The sequence below is a fragment of the Bos grunniens genome, chromosome 19 (assembly GCF_055505025.1).
Source record: "Bos grunniens cultivar Pamir isolate PY7600 chromosome 19, Bosgru_T2T1.0, whole genome shotgun sequence".
NCBI lineage: Eukaryota > Metazoa > Chordata > Mammalia > Artiodactyla > Bovidae > Bos > Bos grunniens.
Window position 1 is genome coordinate 25,507,344 of NC_141183.1, and position 25,654 is coordinate 25,532,997.

The window sequence follows — 25,654 nt, forward strand, 5'->3', positions numbered from 1 at the left end:
TTCTGACTACATCCCCCCAAGCTCACCAAATCTGTCTTCTCAACTCCTCACCATCACTTTTCATAGAATCTTTAGATTGACCCTCTCTTCTGACATATGAGTTTGGACTAGTTAAATCTCATTCAGCCCAGCTAGTCAACTCCAAAGAAAACTAAAAATAGGAAAATAAAAAGGGAGTCCAGGTGAAGGAAATCCCTCCCACACATAAATCCCCTTCTTAATGGCACAGATTTATACTCAAAAGGGAGCTGGGTAACTCTGAGTTCCGATTGGTTTCTGGGAAGAATTTGTTTCTGGGAAACACACAGGGGTCTGCAAAGCAGGAGGTCCTTCCAGGGAGGAGAACTGGAGTTCAATTGACCAGGCTGACCCAATCCCTTTATTATTATTACCATTAGCCTCTGATGATTTAACCAAAATTAGCTTCGGAGCAGCCCTGGTTGAAGGGGGAATTAATTAACAGGCATCAGTTGAGTTTGTTATTAATAGATAAGAGAATGAAATAAAAACGTTGGAGGGGGTTGGCTGGCTGGGCCCTGGCTTTATTTAGTCTAAATGATTGTTACAGCAGTAATGATGATGATGATGATGATAGTTATAATAAAACAATAATTTGACTAGACGCCTGGGGCCGAAATTCCTGTCGCTCCCCCTGCAATGAACTCGCAAACCATTGCAGAAACGAGGCCAGGCGAGTGTGGGAAGCAAGAAGCTAGAGACGTGATAGGAAAGAATGGAGGCTCCACCGGCAGCCAGAAAGGGCCGGGAAGGTTTGTGGATGGAGTTAGTCCCTGGCTGCTGCTGTCGCCGCCGGGCTGTCTCGGCTGCTGCTGCCATGGTGCCTGGCGACAAGCTATGTTGGCCAAGGAGAAGAGAAGCGTTCAGGACGCAGAAACGATTTAGCAGCGGCAGGTTCCAAGCACACCCGGCCGAGGACCAGCCCTAGGGCGGCAGCAAGTTTGGGCGCTGAAGGTAACTAAATTAAAAGGCGCCTTAGCAACTCCACACGGGGACTTTGTCAGGCCCGGCCGGCCGGAGGGCGCACACAGAGGCCCGGCTGATGGGACAGTGAGAAGAAGGAGAGGTGCCGAGGGGATCCGAAACCTGGGGATCCAGGAAAAGGGGGGTGGGGTGCAGTTCTACCAAGCCAAACACATCTATTTCCCTTGCCTCCATGTTGAAAAAATCCAGGCTCCATCTGGCTCCTCGGGAGAGAGAGGGAGGGAAGGAGACGGTGGCTCCCGGCTTCCCCCCAGGGTCTCACTGGAGAGGGGCGGTGAGCCACCCCAAGAAACCCACTTTTCCAAGCAACCCCCGCCCCCAAAAGCTTGGGAGAGTAACAATAGCTGGGAAGACCAGGGAGAGGGGCTAGGCCACCTTCCAGGACTTAAAAAAAAAAAAAAAAAACACATAGAAAGAAGAGAAATAGAACAAAAAAGGAAGAGAGAAAAAAGGTTAGGCTCTTCTTAGCAGCCGGGCGAAAATTCAGTCCAGATCTGGCTGCTGAAAGAAAAGAGAAGAGAAAAGGAAAGAAGCAGGAAGAGAGAGGGAGAGGGAGAGAGGGAGGGAGGGAGAGAGAGAGAGAGGGAGAGAGAGAGAGTCGCTGCGTGGAAGGAAGCTTAAAGCTTGTGAACTCTTCTTGAACCGAGATTGGAGTCATATGGGCCATAAATCATTGAGACATACTCTCCGCCATTCACAAACTGATAGCCTATTTCAGTCCAGCTTACCTTAGCCACCGACGAGGGGAGAACAGGCAGACATAATATATATTCACATCGAGCCCCAGCGCGAGCGGCAGGCGAGAAATCTCCCCTCCTTGAAGGCAAAGGAAAAAAAGACCACTGTTTAAAGCGGCGTCGCCCCCCTCCCCAATAGCCACCCCGGCTGGGGAGCCCGAGGGGCAGACCGGCCGGAGGAGCCGCTCGGCGTCCGCTTCAATTCACTCGGCTTAGGAGCGGGGGTGCGCAGGAGGGAGGGGGTAGGGGAGCGGGAAAAAAATAGAAGATCGAAAGGTGCTCGGGCGGCTCAGCTCGCCGAGAATCCAGCTCCAGGCTCCGGCACGGCCAAGCCGCCACAGTGCGGTTGCCCTATAAGACTGGTACGCCCTACTCTCCGTAACAATGGCCTCTGCTTTTGCACAGGGAAAAAAACCACACACACACACACACACTCACACACACACACACACACTCACACATACATACACAAGCTCACACACACCCCCACCTCTCCCCCTTTAGCAAGCTTAGATGCCTGATAAGGAAGGAAGGTGATGGTGGTAATGGGGGAGGGGGGCATTTTGAACGCCCCCCCCCCCCCCGTTAAAAAAAAAAGACTGAGAAAGGAAAGAAGGTAGAGCTTTTAAGTTTTGTTTTTGTTTTTTAAGGACAGGTAAATTTTTAAATTCAGATTTTGGTGAGGGAGGAAGAGGAGCGCAAAGACAAGGCAAAGCTGGTGGAGTTCACAGCTCCCCACCACCACCACTAGTAAACCCTTCTGTCTAAGCGGAGAAGTAGCTTGGCCTTGCGGGGGTTGGGGGGGATGGTTCCTGGGTGCCCCTCTGCATTCATTTGCAGTGGGAACACTAGGACTTTTTTTTTTTTTTAAGTAGTTTCACTCTTGTGGGACTGGTGGCTGAGTCTCAGCAGTCTGTTTGTTCTCTCCCCCACACCCTCTATTCCTCTTCTCTCCCAGCAAATCTCCTGGCCCAGTTTCCAACCTGGGGTGGGGGGAACTAGACCTTTCTTTTCAAAAACCCCCTCCCATTTTTGAGAACAGACAACAAGCGGTGAGTGAGTATTTCAAAAATCCAGACCATCTTGTAGGGGAGGGTGACAAAAGGAAGACCTTGTGTTTAGCTTGAGTTCCAGACACTGCTGGCAATAAAGAGGCTGTAAGAACTTCACGAAGAAGTTTCTGTCAAGATTCTCACCTCCGGATAGGCAGAAGGGGCTAAGAGGTGATAAGGACATTTGTACTTCTAAGAAGATTCAAAGAACCAGCAAAATGCCTTAATTTTAAATGCACTGGCAAAAGAGATGGAGGATAGTTATTTTTATTATTATTGTTCAGAACAAATCTGTTTACTTCTCTTAGCTCTGCAAGATTTAGGACTCTTGAAACAAGTGAGGAAAACTACAAAAGCTCAAGTTGTCTTAGAGTGCGTTTTAGAAGGGCAGGGAAAGGCTAGGAGGCCTGTAGGAGGAAGATAGGAGGCAAGAATGTAGGTGTCTGCAGATTTGGGGCGGGGGTGGGGAAGAGCCATTCCTGGTGGAAGAAAAAGACAAAAAAGCACCAGGACTTTTCCAAAAGCAGGAGTGTTTGCAACTTGGCAGAACTGCTGACTCCGGGCTTAGAGGATAAAATAGAAGTCCGGCAGTTTCTCTTTTCTACGAAGGCAGCTTGGAAAACTTGTTCTCTTAACTCTGCGTAGACAGAGCCAGCTACTACCCTGTGATGTCCTGGTTAGAATCCTTGGCTTTTGCTTTTTCCCATCTGGATGGACCAGGAGAGAAGGGACTGGGAGAACAAAGGTGAGAATGGTTTCCAGCTATTGTCTCCCTTCCAGGAGAGGGTGGCGGTATCTGGCAAAGCTTCCCTCACACCCCATAGCTCCCCACTCACTGGCTTTGCTTTGGGCTGAGAAAGGGTCCTACTGTCTACTCTCATCAGGTGTGGCCCCTGGCCTCCTCCAGTCCCCACTTCTTTCAGGCCCACTAAGTCAGGCTTACTTCGTGGGCTGGAATAGCCAGTTTTCCTGGGGCCCTGATGAACTGGAGTGGAGAGGGGGACTCTGGCCTTCTTAACCTCCAGCAAGGAACCCGTTGAAGAGTCTCCTACTGTGAGGTCCCTAGGATCCTAATGCCTGCCTAGAGAGTTGGTGGCTGAGGGTTGTGGGGAGGTGAAGATGGAAGGTGGAAGCCATTTTTCTATGTTTATCAGTATCAAGAAAAGAAAATACCCAAGCTGGACCCACTGCTGGGGCTCAAGCCAGGACCGTCAGAGAAAGCAGTTAAGGCTACAAAGAGTCTGTCCTGAGATCTCCAGACCCCGGTTAGAGACCTGTTGGACTGGACTTTATGTAGCTCTAGGCCTGGTGGGTCAGCGACTCACTCACCCAGGATTCTAGAGGTTTAAGAGACCAGCACTTTTGGATCTTTTCCTCTCCCACATTAAAAAGTCAAGAATGTACCTCAGACCCTCCAACTCTTCTAGCTGTTACTGCCACTAGAGAGAGAGAGAGAGAGTCATTGTGAAGTTAAGAGGAGGATCTGGTCACTTGCGGGACCTGCACGGCTTCACCCCAATGAGTAAGACAGAACCCAGGGACATCCAGTCAGTTGCGGGCCTGCAAGAGGATCAGCCTGGAGCTAAGCCAAGGGCAGAGGAGTTTTCCAAACACAGCAGTGGACCCCTCCCCGCTCTGAGCCTGGATTCTTGTGGTCCCTTCTGGCTACACAAGGAGGTGGAGTACAGTGGAGTGGGAGCGGAAAAAGAGGGCTGGGAGAAAGAAAGTTAACTTGGAGCAAATTTTGAGAGGACATGCACCCCCAAATGCAGGAGGAAATAGAGTAAGGACTTCTTAAGTAATTCTGAGAGCAAAGCCCCTTCCAAATACTTGAGACACAATTAGATCCCAGTTTGGTTTCCTTCTGGACTTTATTATTCCTTTCTGGAGATTTCTGGTTGGCAGATAGCCCCTTTTGGGGGCTGGGAGGATGGGGGATGAATGGTAGAACGGCAGCTCCAGGGCACCCTTTTCCGAGGTACGTCTGCAGGCTAGAGACCTTCCAAATTTCAAGCGACAGAGTGGGGCAGTGAGGAGCCTGGGCAGGAAACTTGGGGTAGGAAACACCAGCGGGGCTGGAGGGAAGACTTTGAGGTCTGGAAAAGGAGGAGAGAGGGATTTATCATCCCTGATAGTGAAGTCATAATTTAGGGGGAGACTAGAGAGAGGAGGGAACAATCTCTCCCTGGATTCGAGCCGGGAAACTTGGGCAACTTACCGTGTTTGTGTCTGTGTATGTGTGTGTGAGAGAGAAAGAGAGAAATTTTTTTTTAATTTAAGAGAAAGATTAAGACACAGAAACCTTAGAAATTAATAATAAAGGCAAAAATCAGAGAAAATGCCCCCCCCCTTCATAGACATTCTTTCCTGTTTCCCCAGAGCTAGACCACTCACTCCTCCACTCCTAATCCATACCCAGTATCAGGACACCGGGCCCCTAAAATCCCCTTGAGCAATCACGGGGAGGGGGGCATCCTTGGAGGCCATTGGAGATGTCTGTTTCCCTCTGTGCCCAAAAAAACATCAAAGAACAAACGAAAATTCTCCTCTCAATAAGGGCAAACTGGCTGGTTCCTTTAAAATCGATTTCTGGTATCAGCCGTGGGATGACCAAGGGATTTTCCCCACCCCCTGCCCCAGCCTAGCGCCCAGCTCAGCCAGCCCCAAATCTGACTTGCCCGCCAGGCTCCCTGAGAAGCCAGGACCTGGGAGTGGGGCTGGGGGTGGTGAGGCGTTTAGCAATCTCTTTCTGGCCCTGTCTGGGTTCCGGGTCCCACACTCTTCCAGATTCACTGTCCAACTATGTGGCCTCGGAGAGTCGTGAAAAGTACACACGCACACGCACACACACCCCTGAATCTCCATCTCTTTTAAATATTAATGAAATTTCAAAGATGGGGGCTATAAAATGGGAAATGCTTCTGCAAATCGCTCTTGGTATTTGGATCCCGAACTCCCACTTTTCTAAGATGCCTGAGCCAGTGGGAACAAAGGGGCAGAGGAAGGAAGATTTCCCGCCTGGGTGGAGGCTGGTGTAGACCCGGCTCAGTAGAAGCCGAGATCCAAAGAAGAAAAAGGCCGCTGAGACTGAAGTAAATTGAAGTAAATTCCGAGTTGAACTCTCCCCTAACCCCAGGCGTGGGGGCAAGAAAAAGAGGAAGACAAAACAAGGCTCCCACAAGGGTTTGCAAAGTCTGCTCAGTGAGCAAGGAGGCCACGCCAGTGCCCCTATGCCGTGGACCAAGGCGGTGAGCAGCGCCCAGTTGGGTTTGAGCTTCACTGTATCAGGGGTCCCGCCTCACCCAGAAGCTCTGTCCCGGCCTGACAAACCCCACCCCTGTGGATGTCGAGACAAAAGGTGGGCAAGGCAAGAAGGAAAAGGGCAAATCTTGGACAGCTGGGGGCCTGGGGTCAGGGGTGGGTTGGGGGGTTTGGAGGGGGATTGCTGGGGAAGGAAGACAGAAGCTGACGAGGGAGGTACAGGGCCCAGGGAGTTGCTGCAAGGGACTGACTGCGCAGGTCTCTCCTGACAGATCAGATGCCTCTCTCCCACTGACCTCTGTTTAGCAGACAATAACTCATGGGATTAATGACCAATCAGTGGAAGGCCTCCTGAGCTGCCTCCAAATATAAAACTCCAAAGTCAGAATGGGATAGGCCCAGAATATGGGCCTGCTGGCCCTTTCGTTTTTTTCTTTCTCTCAAATAGGGTTTGGGGTGAGACTTTAAGAAGTCTCAGGCAAAAACAGACTGTTTCCTCTCAGGATTATCTGATTTCCAGGAGCTCTGATTTCCAGAATCCCCCCAAAATGAATTTGTTTCTCCTCTCTTCCCACTTCTTCCACCAGAATTCATATCCCTGACAACACTTCCTAAGGCAGTCTGGAAGCCGCCCCTCCTCTGCTAGCCTCCCCGTAGCCCTGATCCTACAAGAAATCTCCCTTCTCACATCCAGGCCACTTCTGAGAAGCCCCCACCTCTTTTGAATTTTATCTTTTTTTTTTCTCAGTTAGGAGAAGAAATGGAAAATAAGAGCAAGAAGACAGGGATCATCCACCTTGCAGGACTTCTGTCCTGGCTTCCCTGGGAGGAGACCTGGTGTAATGCCATGGCCCCCTGCGTCCAAAGGCTCAGGGGGGCAAAGTGAGGCTGGCAGTGGTGATGGTGGTCTCCTGTCTCAGATCTAAATTCTGAAACCATAATTTGGTCCCTGGGCTGGTGTTGGAGGGACTTCAAAAGCTGTTCCCAACAACTCCAGCCTCAGCTCCGAATCCTGGCAGAGAAAGTGCTCTGCTCTTTGAGGCTGAGCCCCTCCTTCCCTAGCTCCCCTCCAAATGCCAATCATGGCCCAACCCAGCTAGCTAGCCCCACCCACTGCGTTCTATCTCCAGTGCTCTAGGCTTGGGCTTCTCCTCTGCTGAGAATAAGGACACCTTCAGGAGGAGGAATAGTCCAGATTCCAGTGGATTTCCTCGAGTCAGTCTGAATAACCATGCACTTCTCTGGACATATACAAACTTCATGTATACTGCAAATATGCATGCACATAGCGACTTCTATACTCAGATGCCCACAGAACCCCAGAAGCAACAAAAAGGAGTTGCTCCCAAGCACTAAAGAGTTACTCAAGGTCAGAATTGGGAAGAACTCAGGGAGTGTCCTGTCCAATGCTGCCACTGCCAAAGATAGAGAAACTGAGGTCCAGAGCCAGGAAGTGGCTTGCCTAAAGTCGTACATAAAGGATAGGTTTGGGAGTCAGGAGGCTTGGATTCTAGGTCCAGATTGGCTGTGTAATCTGAAGCAGAGACTTCACTGGGCCTCAGTTTTCCCCATCCCTAAAGCCAGATCACATGTGTGGAGGGGAGGGCTTGGGCTAAACGATCTTCCCTTTTGAGCTGACAGTTTGTGGTTCTCTGTGTACTGATGTAAAAGTGAGTGACAACAAGCAATCATAAACTGATTTCAGATAATAATGGGTACCATCTCATCCAAAATCAGACTATTTCCTCTTGGAATTTAAATGCTTACACCCCCACAACTGAGTGCCAACCCAACTCCTGAACCCTCAGAGGCTAGTGCACTGGTTTTTACTGCCTTTCTGTGTCGAGGGTGGGTTATTCTCCACCTTCATCACCAAATCAAAAGTACTATTTTCGGACATAGCAACCTGAGCAGTAAATAATTAATTTGTGTAATTAGAGGAGGAAGGCTTCAACCTGGCAATTTTTAACCAGGAGTCAATGCACCCATTGTACCAGCCTGGCCTTCTCACCCGACCCCCAACTCTACCCACACACCTACCAGCTTCCCCAACTGCCTCCCCCTACTGGGAGACCAGCATTCCCAGGACTGCCAGCCAGGGTTCATGGAGTCAGACTGTTCCCTCCCCAACAATGTTCCATTCTCTGCCTTCTCCCCTACAGAAACTGGTCTGCCTGCAGCTGCCCCTCGAAGCTAGCTTTCCCGACCCCCTAAAGCTGTGCTGGGCTCCAGGTACAGGCTCTCTGCTCTTGGGACACATGTAATCCACCTCCCAGCTCAAAATGCCCCAACAATGCAGCGAGTTTGCATTTCAAGAAACTCCCATTAATATCAATTTACTTCACTGAAACCTCGGGTTCTTCATCAAGTTGATGATTTATGATAAAATCAATTAAATTACAGCCACTTAGGGCCCAGCCGCTTCCTCTCAGATTTCATTGGTGCGGGGCCCAAGTGTCTGGTGGAAAAATGCAAGTTTAGCTGGAGGCGAGGAAAGATAATTCTGCGGCTGAGAAAATTTAATGCAAAACAATTTCCAGGCAAAGCCCGGTGTCTGGACAGAAATGCAAGAGTCACCGGTTGGCTAGCCTGCGGAAATAACTATCTGGGGTCAAAATATTTTTCTCCCACCCCCATCATCCTGCATGGCTCCTTTCCCCTGGTCCCCTTTGTGCTCACCGGCCCCCTCCCAAACAGAGATTTTGGGGGAATTTGAGCAGTACTAGTGGAACCCCCACCAGCCTCAAACCACCAACAGCCCCTACCACTTCAGGCCTTTTTCTCCCACCCCCTTCCCAATCCAGCTGTGCTCACTAATTCCTTAGTCTTGCATGGCAAAGTTAAAGGTTCAAAGTGAAGATTAGGCAGCGTGGGCAGATGACACAGAGGGGCCAGGGACCAGGCCAAGTGGGCACTGCTGCTTGTGGCTGTGGGAGGACAGAAAGCACAGACTGCAGCAGCATTCCCCCATGGCGAGGGTACGAGGCAACAGAGAATGTCCAGAGCAACCAGGTCCTGCGTACCCAGACCTGAGAACACCAGGTCCCCATGCAGCTGCCGATGTGCTCACTTGTAAAGCGATGCTGTACCCGACAAACCCCGACCCGAATGAATACACATGTGCACTCACACAAAACACACCTACGTGTGTGTGCTTGCACACTCCTTACACCTCACATCCTGCCCCTGCAAAGAGACAGCTCCCACCATTTCCCCACATCTGGAAAAATAAATCCCAGTGAATCAACCTGGCATCGCCTTCCACTCCAAAGAGAGAGGCTTCTCCCGCCTCTGTTCTGTTTGGTTTTTGGTTTCCAGAGGAGGCAGGGAGTAAACACAGCTTCTCTGAAGCCATAAATCACCCCGTCTCCTACCTTCTCAGTTTAACACCCGTCCTTAGCGCAGCCCCTTGTAGTTTCAGCTTCAAATAACCCGCGAGGTGCTAGTAGGCTCTGACCATGGTGGCAGCTGGACTTTGGGAGCAGGACCCAGCCGCCCCCCACACCTCAGCAGCTGCCCCTCACATTTGCCGCACAACCCGGAGCTCCCAATTCCCCTGGAAAACTCCCCGCAGCTTCCACCGCCCTTCCTGAGCCCCAGCGCTCCCCAGGCCCTAGCCGGGTCCCGTCCACACCCCGCATTCCTGCACACCGACCCGCACCCTACGCCCACCCTCACTGCCTCTTCAACTCGCCCCCATGTCTGTCTCGCACCGATCCGACTGTCCTCCTAGACCGGGGCGCGGGGATCTCGGGCACCCCGCTCTCACCCCGAGCCCGGCCCGGAGCCCGCACCTACCTGTGCGGTTCTGCTAGGGCGCGGGCAGAGGCAGGCGGCTGGCCGGGCCTGGGACCCCGGGCGCCAGCGGGGGCTGAGCGGCCGGCAGCATCCCGGCCCCACCGGCCGACGCGGGGAGAGGCCCGGAAGCACTCCCCCAGCCCGCCTGCCGCGGCCGCCGCTTTGTTCGGCCCTCGAGGCGGCGCGCGGCCGGCCGCGTGGGGCTGCGGGAGGCTGGCGGGCCCGGCGTGGAGCGGGGTCGAGGCTTCGAGGCGTGAGCGGGCCGAGCGGCCAAGCGAGAGGAGCGGCGACTGCCGGGGCGCGGGGAATCGGGGGCGCCATGGCGGAAGGCGGGCGCGCAGCGGCTCTTCAATGTCACCGGCGAAATGGGTTCCATATGTCCGGCCCGGCGGAGGAGGGAGGGGAAGGGAGAGCATTCTGAGCAGGACGGGACGGGAGCATGGGGGGCGCGACGGGGGAGCCCAGCGGCGGCCAGGGGAGGGACTGGAGAGGCGAGCAAGGTTTTCCATTTTCCCTGGAGTTGTCTAAAGCTGCTTAGGCTGGTGGCAACTTTCCACTTTTCCTTTTCTTTCCAGAACGATGGAGAAAGAAGATTAGCGAGGGTAGCATCCATGTATTCTGGCCAGGGCTTAAAGGGAGAAGATGTGGATTGGAGGTGAAAGGGAAAGTTCTCAGGCTGCTGGAAGATCAACTTCTCCCTGCCCCTGAAGAGGGAAAGAAGAGACCAAACGCAGGAGGGGGAAAGAGGCCAAGGAAGGAGTCCCAGGGTCCTGGTGTGAGAGACTGACAACAACCAGCAGCCCACCCCAGGGTGGGATTCTCTTTGGGAAGATTCCAATCTTTAAGTTACTGAAGATGGTGGTGGAAGAGGAGTTTGAAGTGCCCAAGACATCTTGGCCATTCTCAACACCAGTTCCTACCCCAGCTGCTTCACACCTGATTTAGCACCCCCGGGGCCTACTCTAGAGACGCTGCTTCTGGGATGGCCTCGGCTTTGGGCAGCTGCCTGTGAGAAGGCACAGAGCCTGGAGGAGCTTCCAGACCCTACAGTCCTTTCCTCAATGCTGCCCACCCCAAGGGGATGGGCTCTTTCTCTACATGTCTATCTCTATTTGTTTTTCTCCTCTCTCCCCCCTCCCTCCCTCCCTTTCTCCCTCTCTCTGCCTTTTCTAACCATCTCTGTGGTCTCTGTCCCTTTCTCACAGTCTTTTTGTCTTCTCACACTCTGCTTCTCTCTTTGTCTTTAGTGAATTTGAATGGGGCTTTGCTAAGGACTTCAACTTCGGAGTATCTCCAGAAATCACTTCTGGACTCGATTAGGCTGCTCCTCTGGGTAATGTGAAGCCCTTGGTCTAAGGGCCCTGTCCTCTTGGGGGTAGGGGGGTACTCATCCTTCTGCCATGGAGACATCTCCTACAGAGAAGGGGGCCAAAGTGAGTGGTTTCCTTTCCACTTCCCTTCTCACTTAACTCTTGTGTATGTACCTATCCAAATTGGGGGGTGCCTTCTGCCAGGACAGCCTCCCTGCCCCTCTGAGTGGCCTTTGTCTCTATTCTCCCTGTCATCCTCTCCTTGGGCTCTGCCTTGACCTCCCTCCTCAGAAAGGGAAACTGCTGCTGCTTCTCTCTCTGGGACCCTCTCTTTTTTCCTTCTAACTTTTTTTCCTTATCTTTCTAACTCCTCTGCTCATTAAAGCAATGGCAGCCCAGCTTCTTAAAGGCACAGGAATAAACACTATAATTATATACACAAAAGTGGACTCCAGCAGAGTCTGGGGAGAAGATAAGAGTCAGCAGCTTTCTTAAAGCCCCTTCTATCAAATACATTCTGCCCCATCTCCTGAACAGCACAAAAGCCAATGGTGTGTGTGTGTCTGAGTGCAGAACTGTAAGAAGCAGGGCACTTCATGGCTACATGAACCAAATGTTTAAAAAACAACAAACCTGCTGATCTGGAGGGTAGGCCTATATGCCTGGATGGAGGGCATCAGGCTTCACACAAGGAGATTTAGCAAGGGGCCAGAGACTGACTAAAAGATAATGGTAGAGAGGGATGTTCTCCCTGCTTTTGTCTCCAGGGGAAGAGAAGAGGAGGGGGGTATCCCCAGGACCAGAAGAGACAAAGACATGAAGGGGGCAGAAAGAATGGAGAGGAAAATCAGGGGGGGCGGTGGTGGCGGATATCAGGCCTCCACTGTGACAGGGGGCGACACAGAAAGGGGAGTTGGAAGAACAGAGGCAAGGGCCTGTGAGGTTGGCTCCCAGCTCTCCTCTGGCCTGTCCCAGGGAGCAAACCCTTCAGCCTTCTTCTGCTATTCCCCACCCTCCAAAACAGGCTGAGCTCAGAAGCTACCAACACCCAACTGTTCCCTTCCCCCTGGCTCAGGGATTTTAAGACTTCAGCCTCAATCCTGAAGCACTGGATTGAGGGTGAACTCGCCCCCATCACTTCCCAGGTGAGGGAGAAGGAAATAGTTGCTTCCCACACTGAGGGGTGGGGGGCTTCTCCAACACCAAGGAAGGGGTCCTGAAGCCCCCTATCCCTCAGGCCTCTCTGCTGCTCCTCCAGTCCTTCACACCTCCCCATGCTCTCCAGCCCTGTCAAAGCTGCCCTTGAATCCAGTCTCTCCCCAGCTCCTTTTAAGCGACCCATCCCAGCCAAGGTCTTGGCCTTCTCCTTCTCTTTCTCACTGAACCCTTTTCAACCCAGACTCCCAAATTGGGAGGCCTCACCTACCACCCACCCCAAATGCTGTCTGTTCACAAGGACAGGGCTCAGTGCCCACTTGGAGCAGAGCGTGGGAGTGAGTTCCTAGGTGGACTGGGGCCTAAGCAGCCGCTCCAAAGCACAGCTGATGCCATGAATAATTAACACCTGGGCGCGGCATCACTCTAATTTTCCTGCTCAAAGGTTTACACTAGCAGGCAGAGTTAAGTATCACAGATAATAGTGGCTATAAAGTCAGTTGGCCGGGCTCCAGCCAGGGAAGGAGATGCTAGCAGCCCCAACGGAACTTGGCCAAGGTTCTGTCCCTCTGCCTCTCCTCCATAACAACTTTGAGGGGGGCAGTGCATAACATCCCTAAAAGCCACCTCTGGCTTTGCTCTCAACCGGCAGCCTCCTCCCCAGTGGGGAGGTACTGTGACCTCTCCCCCTCCCAATCTGTACCCCATTTGCTCCCTCTTTGGATGGGGACTATGGAGAGGAACATACCCTGTGTCCTGAAATGCTCTCCAACTTTCTGAGACCACCTGGAAACATTTCTCTTCTAGAAAAACTTAAGAGAACTTTTCCCTCCTTTAGCCCTCAACACACAGTCCCTCACCGCTGAGGAAACTTTCTTTGTTTCAGGAGGTCGAAGGAAGGCTACTAGGGTGTGAATTCACTTCCTTGTTTTGTTAGACAGAAGGGTGGGGAGCCAAAGCTTTCAGCTTCCCTCCCTGCCCTTCAGCCTCTGCCTCCATTGTCTTCCCCAGCTTGGGTAGCTCCTATCCCACCCTCAACTCTCTGTCACACAGGTCAGTCCTATAGGTTAAGCTTGAACACTATAACCAAATCCCTCCAGCCCCCTCCAGTTGCAGAGGACTTCTTTTTGGTCCCCATGGATTGCAAACATCTTTGCCTTCAACTTCAGTAATTTCTTCTCCTGCCTCCACCTCTCTTTCCCCCAGGCTCCTTCTGCCTTCAGAGTTGGGTTCTTTACCCCTGGCAGCATCGGAGCAGCCAAACTCCTGGAGGGGAACCGCTGAAAAATGAAGCTCTGTCTGCTGCTGCAGGAATGTTGGCTGTTATCAGGCTCACAAATATAATTTTTATATTAGGTCGTGGTCTTTGACTGGGTTTATATGCCAATGAGGCATTTCTAGTTTACCAAATTTATACAAATCTCGCCTTAATTGATAATCACAGATGCTGTAATTTAAGACCTCCAGCTATAGAGCTTTCATATTAACTGCTGATATATTACTGTAAATCGTCTGAAATAACCAACTCCTGGGAGCAGAGCAGAGAGAGAGGAAGTGCCTCCAAGAGTGACTCTTTCCCGGCCGCAGAAATAGCCCAGCTTCCACATCATTTTCTGTGAGAAATGATTTATCAAAGACATGGCCATAAACAACACAACTCGCTCACAAACACACGCAGACGCGCACGCACGCACACACACACACACACACACACAATGGCTGGCATGCCGGCCGAGAAGCTGACACCCATATTGCTATAAATCAAGAAAAAGGTTGGAGGAGAGGGAGAGGGAGAGAGAGAGAGAGATAGAGAAGAGGAATATTCCTAAAATCTCTATGCAATGCCTCAATGGGTACAAACACACAGAGCACCATGTGAAGAGAAATGGCAGGAAATGAAGATGGCTATTTGTCACATTTTACGACAATAACATTAATAACAAACAATAAATTTACATGGACATATAAGACGCGGTAGGTAGTGAGAAATCCCTTCTACTTACAATACCCCAGCCCGCGGTGTGGCTCCGGCTGCGGGGCTGTTTTATTGCTGCCTCCCTCTCTTTTTCTCTCTCTCTCCCTCTCTCTCCCCCTCTCTTTTTTTTTCTCGGGGTACAGGCTTGTTTTTCAAAGGACAGTTGAATTGCACGTCAGAAACAGGGAGACCGAGCCTGTGATTTTCCTGACGAATACATATCTATTCTGCAACCTCGGCATTAATTATTTAATGAATCACGTGACCAGGAGGGGGAAGGGGGTCTTTCGATTTCAGGCTCAAAGGACCACTATGACCTTCCCCTTCAGGAGGAGAAATTTTCCTGCGAAATAGGTTCCCCCCAACCCACCAATGGAATAGTAGCCAGTTCTCTTTCCCACATTCATATCTGTATCTGCTGTTTCTAACAGCATGTTTCTAACACTTCCTAACCAGCATCCCCCCCAGACACACACTTACCCACAGCCCACCTCTCCTCTCTCCCTTCTTCTCCTGCTTCTGCTTAGTTTGTGAAGGTGCAGAAATAGTCTGCAGGGGCGTCTCGGGGGGTGGGGTGGGATGGGCACAGAGTCCTTCTCCAAGCCCCTGGATTTCTCAGCATCCAGTTCCTCTCTCTACATCCTTTAACATTAACATTCTCCCCAACTCTATTTTACCCTTACTCCTAGGATATTTTAGTGGGGCATACTCCCCCTCTTCCTTAAATGACCAACAAAATTTCTAAAGGGACCAGCTTCAAAAGAAACATTTCATAGATCCAGATTATATGTGTATAAAGAAGGGGGTTTCTGGCTTTGATTCTCTTTTTAAAAAAATCTTTTGTGGTACCTTTTGAAAGGGCAGAAAGGGGACAGGGTGAAGAGATGACTTAGGAGCTTCCAGAGTTGAGAGTAACCACAAGGGGGACTTTTTTTCCTTGTGTTGTTACTGTTAGAGGGAACCAAATTCTATTGAGAATACGCTCTAGAGACAAAGACCTGGAGTAAGAAGATTCCTACACAAAAGAAGTGGGCGCTTAATCTCTGGATACTTATGTCACACCCTGCCTCAGTCACTCCCCACCCACAACACACCAGTGAAGACAGCTAGAGGTTTGAACTGGAGGGGAGCAGAGGGAAGAAAGAGGCTTTGAAGTTGGCCTGACAGCCCAGTTCCTATTTTCCAGGTGTTAGTACCCGGCCCCCCAGCTTCCAATCAGCACACAATGGAGACAGATCAATAGGAAAAAGATGAGGGGTTTCATACTGAGGGGTTAAACACCAGCGCTGATAGAAGAAATCCATCCCCTCTGCCTAGAGAGAGACACACACAGACTTCTTCATCTCAGATATAAACAAAACAGAACATCCCTCCAAACCTTCACATACAGCTTGGCGCCAGAAGGAGCAGACCAGATATGACCAGAGTCCCAGAATCGAATCGGAGTCTTTGGCCACGGGGTGGGATGGGGTTGCAAAGGGAAGCAGAGAAGACATTCCTGAAGGAGCCCCTCGTCCAGCCCACACTTCCAGCCTTATCTTCAGCAGCTCTGGGGCAGCCGCAGGGGCCGGCGGACAGGGACGAACAGATGTGGTTTGGGGCGGGGGCAGGGGGCCGAGGAGCCGCCAGCGGTTTATCTGGAGGGGTCTCAACCAAAAGCGACTCGAGGGGGAGAAGGTTGAAGACCCAGGTGCCCTCACCACCCCTGAAGAAACCACCAACCCAGGTGGTGTCTGGGTCCAGCGGGAGCGGCGGCGCGGGCCCCCGGCAGAGCACTGGGCCGGCCTGGTCCCCTAAGAATACCGCTCTTAACGCTCGGGTGGGGCGCCGGCGGGCCCGGGCTCTGTAGGGGGGTGATCGGCTTTGATTGTGCAGATACAAAACCCAGACTGGTATTGAATTCAGCCGCGCGCCCGGCTCCAGCGAGGGCAACTCCCTGCAAGGTCCTGGCCAGAGAAATCCATTAAAACTGCCCTCCCCCCAAGAAAAGCAGGCCACTAAAGTCTAAAAGGAAAATAGAGGGCGGGGGCGGGGTAGCAGAGAAGAGAGGAGAGAATATGCGGGAGCATGGGAAGACACCAATCTCAAAACTGGTAAATTCATTTTAAGAACGAGCTAAAGAAAAGCCGGTAACACGGAGGCACGCCGGGCAGGTTCTGTTCAAATGCCCACACTCTTTTCGGATCCTGGGAATGTCCATGTTCAAATAAACAAGCGCCGGGGCGCAAGCAGAGAGCTTTCTTGCTGCCGATAAAGCGAACGTTTATACTGTGAGAAAGGCGAGATTGATTTACGAATCTGAACGCGCCGGTTTTATGGCCGATCACAAATCCGTCAGCGCTCAACTCACGCTGGGAAACTTCCCAACTCCGCTTTCCAACCAGACCCCCCTCCCGGGGCCGCCGCTTCCATGGGAGACCCACCACGGGCGCTGGGGCGGCCCCAGCGGCGGCCGGCACAGGCTAGTCGGGCAACCCCACTTTGCCCAGGCGGGTGCAAAGAGGAGGGAGCGTGGGGAGGGCCGACGAACTGGATGAAGAGAGGTCCAAAGGTTCGGAGGATAGAGGTGGCCGCTAGAATTGTAGAAGGTGAGCCCAAGGGGCTGGGGAGCCTGCCGGCAGCGCTCAGCTCTACAGAGGTTGGGGGTCTGGCAGCGAGGGTGGTGGGAAAGTCCCTCAGGTCCTGTTTGAAGGAACCCCAGCCTTCTCTTTTCCTTTGATGGGCCTGTAATCCTCACATGGCAGAAAGTAGGTTGTAAAGACCCAGGTGACTAGATCTTTGTCACCTGAGCCTATAGAGGGCTCACAACTGGTTATCTGCTCTGAGGAGTTATAGGTGCACATCTCCCCTGAGTCCCAAATATTTTCATTTCAGGAGTCCAGCTTGCCTTTCTGCTGGCTCCCTTTTCTTACCAAGGCCACCAGCCCCTGCACTTGTTAAGCCACCCAGGGACAAAGGAGAGGCTGCCAACCAACGCCAGGCCAGTTATTGCTTGTCTGAGACAGTCCCCAAGACACAGGAGACCATTTACAAAATGCAAACCAACATCCCACATATATCCCAGCAAGGTTCTGTTTCTCCTAGTCTTAACTCAAGGGAACATTTCCTCTTCCCAGCTGGAATCTGTCTGTCTCTCTGTTTCTATCCCCTCCTAAGAGGATGGCTGCTGGTATAGATTTTTTTAAGATACAGCAAGTAGAATTCAGATTTGGAAAGGCTCTCTGTTGAGTTCACATCTTAGCAAATGCTCCATGCATCTCTTAAAAGTTGTTGGAAACTTTGGTTAACATGGCACAGCTGTCCCTGAAAATGATCAGACAGCCTACACTGACCCTTCTCCCATCTCTCTTGCTCCTTTGGTGGGGAGGTACTCTGTGGGCACTGTGAGTAGCTGGGGTGGGATTGGAGAATGGGGAAGGGAGTGACAGTGATTATAGAAATAGCTTCCTAAACAAAGGGACTTCAGAAAATGGGTCAAGAATCTGTGGATTTGGAGAACAGACCTCAAGAGACAGTAACCACAACGGGGGCCCTCTCTCTCCTTAGGACCCAGGGGCTTGTTCCCCTAGCCCTCTGAAGCCCCTGGACCTCTCATATCTGTCTCCCTTTGTCTTTCTTCCCTCAGCCCCTCCAAAGGGACAGGAAAGGAGGAGGGGTGAACTGGACATGGATGGGGGGGGGGTGTGAATCTGCCTGAGGAAAGGAGCTCTGCACAGAAAGAGAAACCAGCACCCTACTTCCCTCCCCCATCTGAGCTTTTTTTTTGTGTGTGTGTGCATTTTCTCTTCAATGGACTGTAATAGAAAAATAATCCAGAAACTTCAAGATAGAAAAAAAAAAAAAAATGTTGGAGTCTAATGGGGGGTGAAGATGGGACATGCAACGGCCCAAGGACCCCTCGCTGCAGAGGTGTGACTTTCCCTTCTGGGCAGGAGGCAAGAGCCAACACAATGTCCAGTCTCAGAGAGGTCAAGGGGCTTCCGAGGTCATTTTGTGGTTCTAATACTGAGCTAATCGCCTAGAAAACGTGGCCTCTCCATGAACTCTCTCTCCTGCCGGCCTCCTACTTCCAAACCCTCAGTGAGTCCCAAGGAAAAAAGGCCAGCACATTCTGGTCTGAGGCAGAGCCTACTGGCTCCTTCACCCTTAGAAGCAGGGCCCCTGAGCGAGGAACAGAGCCCCCAAACCAAGAGAGCAAAAGGAAAGCAAACTAAACTCTGAGCCTTCAGGAAAAAGGGAGGGGGCAGAGTCGAAGAGGAAGATTCTGGCGTCAACGAACCTTGCCTGCAAGCAGAACAGTTTCCTGCTCCAGAGAGTGGCAAATATTTGTCTAGAACCCCAAGCTAGACACAAAAAGAAAAACTGAAAACATCCACCTATACCCACTCCGAGGTTGGGGCATTTCATCCAAAAGCTGCCTTCCATTTTTCCAGGAGGTAGCAGTGACAGCAACTCACCGGTAAACAGACCTGTGGGATACCAGCCCCAGAGTAGACAAGCAGAGTTATGGAACCCACAGGCCACATGTGCACCTCAGCTCAGTACACACACACACACACACACACGTTCTGGGGCTCCCCAGGCCCTGCTACATTTTCTAAAACCAGAAAGCACTTCTGAACTGCCTCCCTATCTTTTCTGGGGGCTTTCTGGGGCCCTAACACCTCAGTCCCAGTCAGATCAAACACTCTCCAGGTGTCAGTCCCTGACCCAAGCATCTGTCATCATAAAAGGCATCAAAACCGGACCAAGCATCCACCATAAAAACCCTGTGAAGATAGTTGAAAAAGAAAAAGAAGGAGGCGAGAGAGTATTTCTTCTTTCCCTTGTAAAAAGAGCTCATAAAACGATTAAAAAAAAAAAGCCAACCCAGGCGGGGGCTTTGTTACCTTTGCGCCTCTCGCCTCCTCTCGCCTGAACTCCACGGATCCCATTCATGACGAACAGCTTCTTCCAAACTGAGAGAAAAAAGTTTTCAACTTTATGGTTCCAAATTTTTTCCCCCTTGCAGATCCGGGAGTGGCGGCTAACACTTTTTTCCCCCAACAGCCGGTCTGCGGAGATTTGCTGTTGAATAATAACAAAGGAGAGAGGATACGTATTTAAAGAAAAGAAGTGATTAATGGTTTTCTGTATAATTCTCACATTTTTCTTAGCTCTTGTCTACACAGAATGGCTGTGAACTTTAAGCTCCATAGAAATCTTTTTTTTATTCTATTCATACCTTCCTAAGGGCAGCTTTGATTTGGTTCTATAGAGACATTCCTGGGGGGGGAGGTGGAATATGCTTTTTAGGAACTATTTTCCCCCTCTAGAAGGGAAGGCCGGCTGCATCCCTGGGCAGCTAAACATCACACCAGCGATTCTACTGAAAACAAAGCTCCGCTCTCAACCTCCAGGTCCAGGCGATTTGCTATGAGTCTCCCCACAGCATTGAAATAGGTGGTTCAAACACCCCTTCCCGTGCGGTGGACCCCAGGCCAGTCTGTCCCGGGGCCCTACCCAGCCTCAAACACCCGGGAGCTGCACACCGGAGAAATGCAAAAGAAATAACAGTAAAACGCGCTGGTGGAATTGGCTATTTTTATTTTCTGAAGGCAGATGGGACTGTAAAACGACTTTGAATTGCATTTGCTCTCCAGAGCCCTGAAATTTTGGGGGGCAAGATGGCTGTACCTGGGGCCACCACAGGACCAGAGTCCAAGACCAGAGCCTTAGAACTTCTCTTGGGCTTGATCCCAAAGTGGCCCAAGCCTCCCCAGAGCTTCTGAGGGTCACTTGCGCCCTCTTCCCCTTCCCCCATTCCATTCTAGGGGTGACTGGGACCTCAGAGACAGAAAGCTATTTGGTCCCCAGTCATACTTTCGATACTTTCTATGAGAAAGAAAATGAAAATTAATACAGGAGCAGGGCTTCACAAAAGAGGCCATTTGTCTTCTTGATTATCTATTTGCTTGTCAGAGTTTGAGCTATGGCACTGGCTAGCTCCTTTGTAATATAAAAATACTCTGAAAACCTGCAAACACCCAGAAACATCTGTGCAAAAAATTAGACTCATTAAAACCTTAAACACCTCAGAGGAAAAGGATACCTTCTTACAGGGAGGAAAGAGGCCAGCCGCGCAGAATCCTCCCTAGCAACTTTAATAAGCAAAGAGCCGTCTGTCTAGAAAGAGACAGCTTTAACCGCATTTTATTTGCTTATGACAAATAAATCACGATATGAAAGCTTTTGCCATACTTAAGCCTCTTGTGTCCTACAATGAAACATTTTCTCCCCATTAGGGATTGGAGTCAGCCCTCCCAGTCCTTTCAATCCATTTTTGGACTACAGGGAAAAAATTTAAAACCCCAAACAAAACACACCCACCCCAAAAGGAAAACACACCAGCTACCACAATTTGCAATCCTCTGAGAGAAATTCCCATTGGATCCTTTGAAAAAATTCCTCAACCACGTAAATGTGAGGCCGAATGGACTGGGGTACTTAAAATATACACTGGGTGGCATTGGTCTGCATCTTTACATCAAGATTTTAACAAAAACACGCCGTGCTGATCACAAGAAACCAAACATTTATTTCTATTGTCACTCTGTACATGACACACATTTTCACACCAACGAAGGGTTCTAGACTCAAGCAGCCCCAGGACTAGGAAGGGGCCTGGTTTGGAATGTCAGAAAGAGAATAGGAGAGAGGACAGACGCACATGACATAAAATAATAATAATAATAATTAATAATAATCATCATCATCATCAATGCAACAATGATAAACTATGGGAGAGGTCTCTGTAACCTTATCTCCCAGATGGGAAGGGCATTTTATTGCCTAGTTTCACATTCACTTTCAATCTAGGAGAAAAGGCCTCCACTGCACAACTCTAGATTGGGGAGAGGGTTGTGTCCAGCTCCCAGAAGGCAACTGGCCTCTCACCCCGCCAGGCATGGCTTGACCTTCCAAAGGAGGGCCCTCCCGGTCTCTGGGTCATCTTTTTCTCTCGGACTCAATTACCCTGCCCTGCTCCTGCGCAGCCAAGGCACCCTACGTCCACCTGTCCCCAGCCTGTCGTCCCTACCCCGGCCCCAGGTGGAAGGGGGGTGAACGGGCATGGAGGGGGAAGGAGGTTGTGTGCGCGTGTTTGTTACCGTGGCCAAAACACTGTGCTATCTGGCAGTCAGAGGATGCTTTCGCTGGGTTTCAGGAATGAGGGACAAAGAAAGAAAATCCAGACTGTCTTCCAAGAGCGGCAGCAGCAGAGGCGGCGGCGGCCGAGCCGGGCCTCATTTGTTAGCCGGGTGTCGAGGTAATGGTCGCCACCGAGGCCCGTCCTCTCCTCGGCAGAGTAAACAAGACAGATGGGCCTGGGCCTGGCGTGATTAAAGATGAAACGTGGATCCATCTTCGCCAAAGCTGAAAATGAGGAGTGCAGCCTCCTCCTATTTCTCTTTCTGTCTTTTTCTTTCTTCCTTCTTCTTCTTTTTTTTTTTTTTTTTTTTAAGGAAGAAAGCAAGAGACTTGAACCTTGCTTCTGGGGGGCCTCACCCGGCTCCCTATTGTCATTTCTATAAATAAAGCTTCCCCTCCCCCCTCCTCCGCATTTATTCGTGTAAATAGACAAAGTGGGGGGAGGGCAGGTAGGCTTTTTCGGGCCCATGCCCCAGGGTCCCCTCCCTCGTCTCCCCCAACCACCCGCGAGCTCGCAACCCACCCCCGCCCCGAGGTTCGCGGCTCCCGCAAGGGGGGCACTAGAGCGCAGGGGGACCTCCGTTGGGCCGGCCAGGGGGCCCTCCGGCTGAGCCTGCGGTGCCGCCCGAGCGGATCTTGGTGTTGGGCAACTTGTGGTCTTTTTTCCACTTCATGCGCCGGTTCTGGAACCAAATCTTGATCTGGCGCTCGGAGAGGCAGAGCGCGTGGGCGATCTCCACCCTCCGGCGCCGTGTCAGGTAGCGGTTGTAGTGAAATTCCTTCTCCAGCTCCAAGACCTGCTGGCGAGTGTAGGCGGTCCGAGAGCGCTTGGGCTCCCCGCCGGCGTAATTGGGGTTGACTGGACACACACAGAGAGAGGGAGAAAGAGAAAGTTTTATTGCCCCGAAAGGGAGGAGGGGAGCCCTTTCCTCCAGCTAACGCAATGTCTCCCTCCCTCTCCCGCCACCTCTTCTTCCTCCAGAGGGGGTGGGGACGAAGGAGAAAGCGGGACCCCAGGAGGAGAAAGAGACCTCTAAGTTTTGGACGACTGTGCGGTCACGACGTTGTTGTTTGGGGAGGGGGCGGGGAGGAATGAGGAATCTTCACAAGGTTTTAATCGCTCGTCTCTCCCCTTACTTGGCCTGGGGCCCGAGATGGGAGAATGAAGGGTGAAAGAGGGAGGGGGCTTCCCTAAACCTTTCTGTTAGTTCCAACCCTCAATGTTCCGATTCCAAGTAGTGCTGCCCCCAGTAAAAACTTTTGCCCACTAGCCAAGAAGCCAGACTAGAGGAAAGAAAAGAAAAAATAAATACTGGGAGTTGACTCAACTCTCCGCTTAAATACAGATTACCTCCTCCCCCTTCTCCTCCCCCACCTCTCACACCCCTCCCCAATTTCCAACTTCACTGAGACTGCATCTCCCTGGCGAAAAAGTCGCTGGTGAGAATGGCAGAGGATGGGGAACCTACTTCAAAGGCGCGGGGCCCACCAGGCCATAAAAATTTATGGGGGATGTAATTATGTGGCTCTGAAAACAGGCGACCGTAAATCTCCGGCAATGGCGAGTTTATAGCGGGGACAATTGGCTTCCCCTAGCTCCCCCCACCCCCATGCCTTGAGGTCCCTTTGGTGTAAAGCGCCGGGGGTGGGAGGGGGAAGGGGTGCCCACGCACTCACCCGTGCTCACGTGAACTTTGCGCATCCAGGGGTAGACGACGGGCTCTTTGCACGCGGAGTGGGACGGGCTGGGGTGCAGGGGGTTCTGGGCGCAGGGAGGCGGCGGGGGGCTGCTGCTGACCGCCTCACAGCGCTGGCCCGGCTCCGGGAGGAGGGCCCCGGACGGCGGCTGTGCGGGAGCCCGAGGGGACAGCCCGGGCGGTGGCGGGGGCGGCGGGGGCGGCGGCTGAGGCGGCGGGGGCCCAGGGTCTCGGCAGGCCGCGTAACGCTGCACGGTGCACGCCGAGCGCCGCCCGAAGCCCGCCTCCGGCTGGAAGCTGCTCTCTCGCCTCTGGCCGCCGGCGTAGTACCCCGGCGAGTGGTCGCTGGGTAGGTAATCGCTCTGTGAATATTCCTCGCACGGAGGGAACTTGGGGTCGACATAGTTTGAGTTGATCAAAAAAGAACTCATAGCCATTAATTTCTGGGAATTGTCCACAAAATATACTAAAATTTATTCCGACCCCTGACTCGTTTTCCTGTTTCCGAAAGCCCTCCTACTTACTGTCAAGTGAACAAAGTTAGGGGCCCACGTGATCCTCGGAGCCAATGGCCGCCCCGCCTGCGATTCCCGGATAAGGAAATCTGCTCACCCGGACCCTACTCCAGCCAAAGAGGTTTATTTCCCCTTCTTCTCCACCCCCCCTCCCTACCCACCCAACACCAGGATTTACATAGGGCTCCTGCGGGGCCACCGCGTCCTCGCCTCGCCTCGCCTCTCCGGGATCGCGGAAAGGGAGGGAGAGAGAGAGAGTGAGCAGGTTGCCACCCAAGGGCCTGTTGGGGCGCTGGGCGGAGCACAATCCCTGGATCCCCTCAGAAGTTGGGGCTCTGAATGTGGCCCCTCCCGTCCTGCCTCCCTCCCCCAGGCCTCCCTTAGGGTCTTGGCCCCTCTTATCGATGGGGGTATGGAGCATCTGCACCCAGCGTCTAAGCAGGGAAGTTAAGTGAGGGGCGGACTAGGGGCTCCGCCTGGAGAGGAGAACCCACACACAGGGGAACGAGGCATCAAGCGTGGGCCTTTTCTCTGCAGCCGCACGGGGAGGGGTAGTGAGTGAAAGAAGAGGCGTCGGAGCAACCAGGCGGGTGTACGGAGGGACTTGTCAGAGATGAATGGAACCACGGGCGGATCGATAGGAAATTCATGCACTAATTCGGGGAGACCTCGCCTTCCAAATCGCATTTAGCTGCGCTATTAGTTTGGCTGTGTCAGTCAGTCCGTCTGTTCCCCTCTCCTCTCCACTCCTCCCATTATCCCACGCGGCCCAAGCCGGGAGAAACGAGTTGGTTTCCCACACGGAACATGAACACTGGAGTAAAAAACCTCCAACTTCTGAGAGCACGTTGAATAGCAATTTGCTAATTCCAGAAACACCGGAGCAAGCCTAACCGCAGCGGCGAGATGTTCTAATTGCCGTTAATGCCGCGCCTCAGCAGCGAGGAGAAATCTCACATCCTTGTGATGCTAAGGATAGGAGTCTGGGTGATCCCCACACAATAACACCCTTTGGTAATCGCGTGTTTCCAGGGCATCTTGTTCTGCACCCAAACGGAAAGGCGACCTCTGCATCCGTTTGAAAAGTGAATTTCCTTTCCCTTCGCACTGAAGACAATAGTCATTTTTACAAGATTTTCAGTGAAGCCTCCCTGCACCCAAAATAGGGAATAGCTGGACCAAAGGGAAAGGACAAAATAAAAACATCAGCAACAACATTAACCTTTTAAGATAAGTGAAAAAGGACTAAGGCTCCCAAGGGCAGGCATGGGTAGATTTCAGGTAGATGATTCCTCCATCTCTAACCAGTTGAGGGAGAAAAAGAAAAAGGAAGAAAGAAAAAGGAGTCTTCGTATCACCGGATGGTCCTCATTTAGGAAAAAAAATTTTGTCTTCAGAAAAAAAATGAGCGGAGTGTTTATGTCAACTACATATTCCCCTAGATACGAATTTGTGATCACAAAATTCCTTACACAAATTCGGATCTACAGGGTATATACAGAAGACAGACAGATCTTCTTGGCCCAGAAATTTTCCAGTCCTCCTATTTTCCACGCATCCTTCGTTTGGGGTATGGTTTCAGTGCTTTGCTTTTCTTTTTCCCCCTAGTTTTGAGCTCTGGGAGCAGGAAAAGGCACTGTGTGTCCATTATTGGGATTACAAGATTTTCAACCCTCTTCCTCTTCTATTAGAGAGAAACAGAAACAGCAGGTCCCACAAAGGGACGCGAACCTTGGGGTTGCTGTGCATCTCCGCAGCAGTGCATGAATTATGAGATGTAAACATTAGCTAAGCACAAAAGGAGGAAGGGTCATCCTGAGGCTGCGGCATAGTCAGAATCAGGCCCTTCTGGGTGCCCTCCAGCCCCTCCCCTCCCCCAGGACTTTTTTTTTTTTTTTTAAGAAAAACAAAACCCCAATCGGCAACTCCGTGTTCTTCTGCAGCCTTTAGTTTGTGATCAAACG

At 51.7% G+C, this 25,654-nt stretch overlaps 1 protein-coding gene across 1 annotated transcript; it reads right to left on the bottom strand.

Moving 5' to 3' along the window:
• Positions 1-1,737: 1,737 nt before the first annotated feature.
• Positions 1,738-25,123, bottom strand: HOXB4 (homeobox B4). The gene is made up of 4 exons (XM_086355453.1): positions 23,156-25,123; positions 21,439-22,337; positions 19,180-19,357; positions 1,738-4,887 (listed from the first exon to the last, which is right to left on the bottom strand). Exons 1-2 carry the CDS (start codon positions 23,610-23,612, stop codon positions 22,039-22,041), a joined length of 756 nt encoding a protein of 251 aa, XP_086211579.1. The 5' UTR covers positions 23,613-25,123; the 3' UTR covers positions 1,738-4,887; positions 19,180-19,357; positions 21,439-22,038.
• Positions 25,124-25,654: the final 531 nt, after the last annotated feature.